The sequence below is a fragment of the Branchiostoma floridae genome, chromosome 13 (genome assembly GCF_000003815.2).
Source record: "Branchiostoma floridae strain S238N-H82 chromosome 13, Bfl_VNyyK, whole genome shotgun sequence".
In the NCBI taxonomy this organism is placed as follows: Eukaryota; Metazoa; Chordata; class Leptocardii; order Amphioxiformes; family Branchiostomatidae; genus Branchiostoma; species Branchiostoma floridae.
This window is the reverse complement of record NC_049991.1, coordinates 13236727-13240034: the sequence shown is the minus strand read 5'-3', so window position 1 is coordinate 13240034 and position 3308 is coordinate 13236727. Positions and strand designations below refer to the sequence as shown.

Sequence of the window (3308 nt, the reverse complement as noted above, 5' to 3'; positions counted from 1 at the left end):
GTAGTAGGGAGAGCGGTGGTTGGTTGTTTTGTTGTTAAGGCTTGGTAGTTTAGGAGCGGTGGTTGGTGGCTGAGTTGTTACAGGTTTGGTGGTAGTGGTAGTGATGGGCTCTGTGGTTTCGGGTTCAGTTGTAGTCGGGAGAACGGTTGTTGGTATTTTTGTATGTTTTTCGGTTGTGGAAGGTTTTGTTGTAACAGGTTTTGTAGTAGGAGGATCTGTAGTAGGAAGTTCTGTGGTGATAGTTTTTGTGGTATGCTCTTTAGTTGTGGGAGGTTCTGTTGTGATACGGTTGGTAATACTAGGTGCTACAGTGGAAGGTCCTGTAGTTACAGCTTTTGTAGTAGATGGAGCTGTGGTAAGAGGGGCTGTGGTGAACCACGTTGTAGTACTTTGTAGATTTGTCGTCTGTGCCTTCGTAGTGAGCTGTTCTGTTGTAGGGAATGTAGTTGTAACTAGTCTTGTTTTGTCAGTGATTGTAGAAGATAATAGGGTGGTACGAGGCTCAATAGGTACAGTAGGTGTTGAGGTACTAGGTGGAACAGTAGGGGTGGATGGCTGAGTGGTGAATGCTGTTGTTATTGAATGATTCGTAGTTTGTTCATTTGTGGATGAATGGACTGTTGTTGGGTTTCTGCTGGTGGGTACGTCGGTTGCCGTACGGTCTGTAAAGAAAAGACGCGGCAGGTGGCAGTGGGATGCAGCGTTCAAAGCATAAGCGTACTGAGTGCAGAATCGCATTCACAGTGCGAGGCAAAATAGCAGAAGAAAGGTAGCAACTTTGTATAACAAGAACACGACGTTATGATGAATGTCTAGTTTATGATCCTGGTAATTTATTATTCATGCATGGTAAATGACCGGAAAAGAAGCTTTATGTACAATCAGATACAGCTAAGAGGGACTACACGTTTATTTGATCACATAACTAGTACTAGAGTAATATTAGAATGATATTTGTCTCTTATCAAAATAGTCACTAGGGCTGAAAAATGAATATGGAGTTAAGAAGAGCATGAGTGACAAATGCCCAACGTTTGTAGATGACAGCTTTCTTGCTGCAAACTTTTAATTATTACCAAAATGTATATTCATATATCATACATCCTCTTATTCTGTTCATTGTGACATATTAGCAATGATAGAAGTAAGGAAATGTAAATCCATCGGGGAATATGGTATGCAATAACTAATGTCCTTTGGACACATAGACAAACCCAACACAGGAGAAATACCGTATCTCCTTTCGTTGGTAAGTCCTCTCTTACGATACTTGCAGGGCGGAAGGCAGTTGGCGGGAGTGTCTTAACTCATAGTTATCAATCCTTGCAGCTAGATCTTGCATTAAGCCAGTTGAACAGCATGTTTTGGTCCAACTTTCATCTCCAGGCAGATCTACCGGTGGCATAGGGAGTTTAGCTGGCCAAAGAGTGACCGGGGCTCAGAACACTCCTTGGCCAGCTAAACTCCTTATGCCATCGGTAGATATACCCGGAGATTAGTCCAGCATATTAAATAGGGAGGTTAGTTAATAAGACTGAACTCGTTTCATGCACCGTTTTCTGTTTTGATCGTACGTGTGTGTAGTAGCATGCCTCACGGTGATCATTACATTCAATATGCATGCAGTAGTGAATATCCATGCACTAGTGAGCGGTTGTTCTTGGGCAGTTTTGGGCAGGTTAGTAATGTGTTACAAAGGCGTCAATCAAAATGTTTTGTTGTATACGGCATGGTTTCGTGATTTGTCTGAATCTGTGTGCGGGAATATCTATCCGTAAGGTTCTGCAGGAAAGTAGATTTAGTTATATCAGGAAAACGCTCATCAGTCACTGGTGAGAAAAAAATATGTAGGGTAGTAAAGTCACCCCGAAATGGCTGAATACGCTGAAAACGTTGTAACCATATTCATGGATGTCAATGTACTGTTTATCAATGCCACAACCTACCGGTGGTTGGTACTTTGGTTGTTGGTGCTGCTGTGCTGGGTAGAGCCGCCGTGGTAGTCTGTGGAGCTGTTGTAGGAGCCTCAGTTGGTGGAGGTGATGTTGTCACAGCTGCGGCGATGGCAACCATCCCCAGAATACCACCGACTGTCAGCATCGCTGCTGCTGGATCTGTCCTTATTTTCATAGTCTCTTATTGTTTAAAATCTTCGGCTTCACAGCCAAAGTATTCTTTCTTCTGTAGTCCTAGTGATGAGGCGTTTTCCTCCCAAAAACGATGTACTTTCAAAGAGTTGAATCTTGTTGCCTGAAAGGGAATTGACATTGAACTTACTTCTTCAAAACTAGAAGTTAGGATAAGGTGACTTGCTAGTTGCCAAGCCCAAGCAACAAGTAGTAGAAAGACAACTCAAACTCAAAACGTATCCTGTAACTAATACAGGATGCTGCGAAATGGATAAAATCTTAGAAAGTACTTATTTTCATATTTTCGCAAACGACCTTCGTTTGACGTTGCCGCTCACGTTTCATGACTCGTGATTTATTCAACACACCCTTGACTAGAACCCGCATGAATGCATCTCTATTGTGCCGTGAATTCTCCAATGGAAGGAGTATGGCATCTCTTTGTGGTGTTTATGTCCATTCATAGCTTCTCCCCGTGCAGCTGTGGAAAGGAAATGACTAAACTACACCTACGTCACACCATATTTCCTTATTCTGTTCCTCAATAGGTCTACAAATCCTGGCATTACCATATGGCAACGCCTTTGTATGTAGTTAGCACACGCATGCTTCTTAACTCCGAATAGATCCCCAGATAAAAATGTGTTTACTTATTAATTTGACCAAAGTCTTCCTACTGTAACAAGGTGATGAGCGTATTTTGGTAATAGTATGTGGAGTGGTGGGAAAGAGTGACAATGAAGGACCGAAGATGTTTTTATGGTCAGTAGACTAGGAGTTTCCACGTCGTTAACACATGGTCAGTTATCCCAGAGAAGCTAGAATGAGTGCTTTAGAAGGTGATGTTAACTACTGCATACCTTTTCCTGGAATAGTTGTTAGTAGTTCAACTCTTCAACTGCTCCGATGTGGGTCAACACTTAGCAAATTTTGCCTGCGGCTCAACGATGACCTGTAATATAGCTGCAAGAAAATTCTTCCGTCAAAGATGCAACTTTACGCCAGACTCTGCTGTGACCCACTTGAACAGTAGCCAATTCACACCCAACGTATATAACGTGTTATATATAGATCCAAGTAACTATCTATGACATAGCCTATAGTATTAGACGACCTTTGGTTACAACATAGAGATTGATGTTTCCGGGTTTGTCTTTGTCTTCCGTTACACCCACTCCC

The 3308-nt window shown here is 42.3% G+C and overlaps 1 protein-coding gene across 1 annotated transcript in view; it reads right to left on the bottom strand.

Annotated features, from left to right (window-relative positions):
- Nucleotides 1-2100, bottom strand: part of LOC118428515 (salivary glue protein Sgs-3-like) — an 8271-nt gene extending 6171 nt beyond the window's left edge. Inside the window, exon 1 of the mRNA XM_035838604.1 lies at nt 1947-2100. Coding sequence (XP_035694497.1) covers nt 1947-2100 — 154 coding nt within the window. The remainder of the gene's footprint in view (nt 1-1946) is intronic.
- Between the last annotated feature and the right edge of the window lie 1208 nt (nt 2101-3308).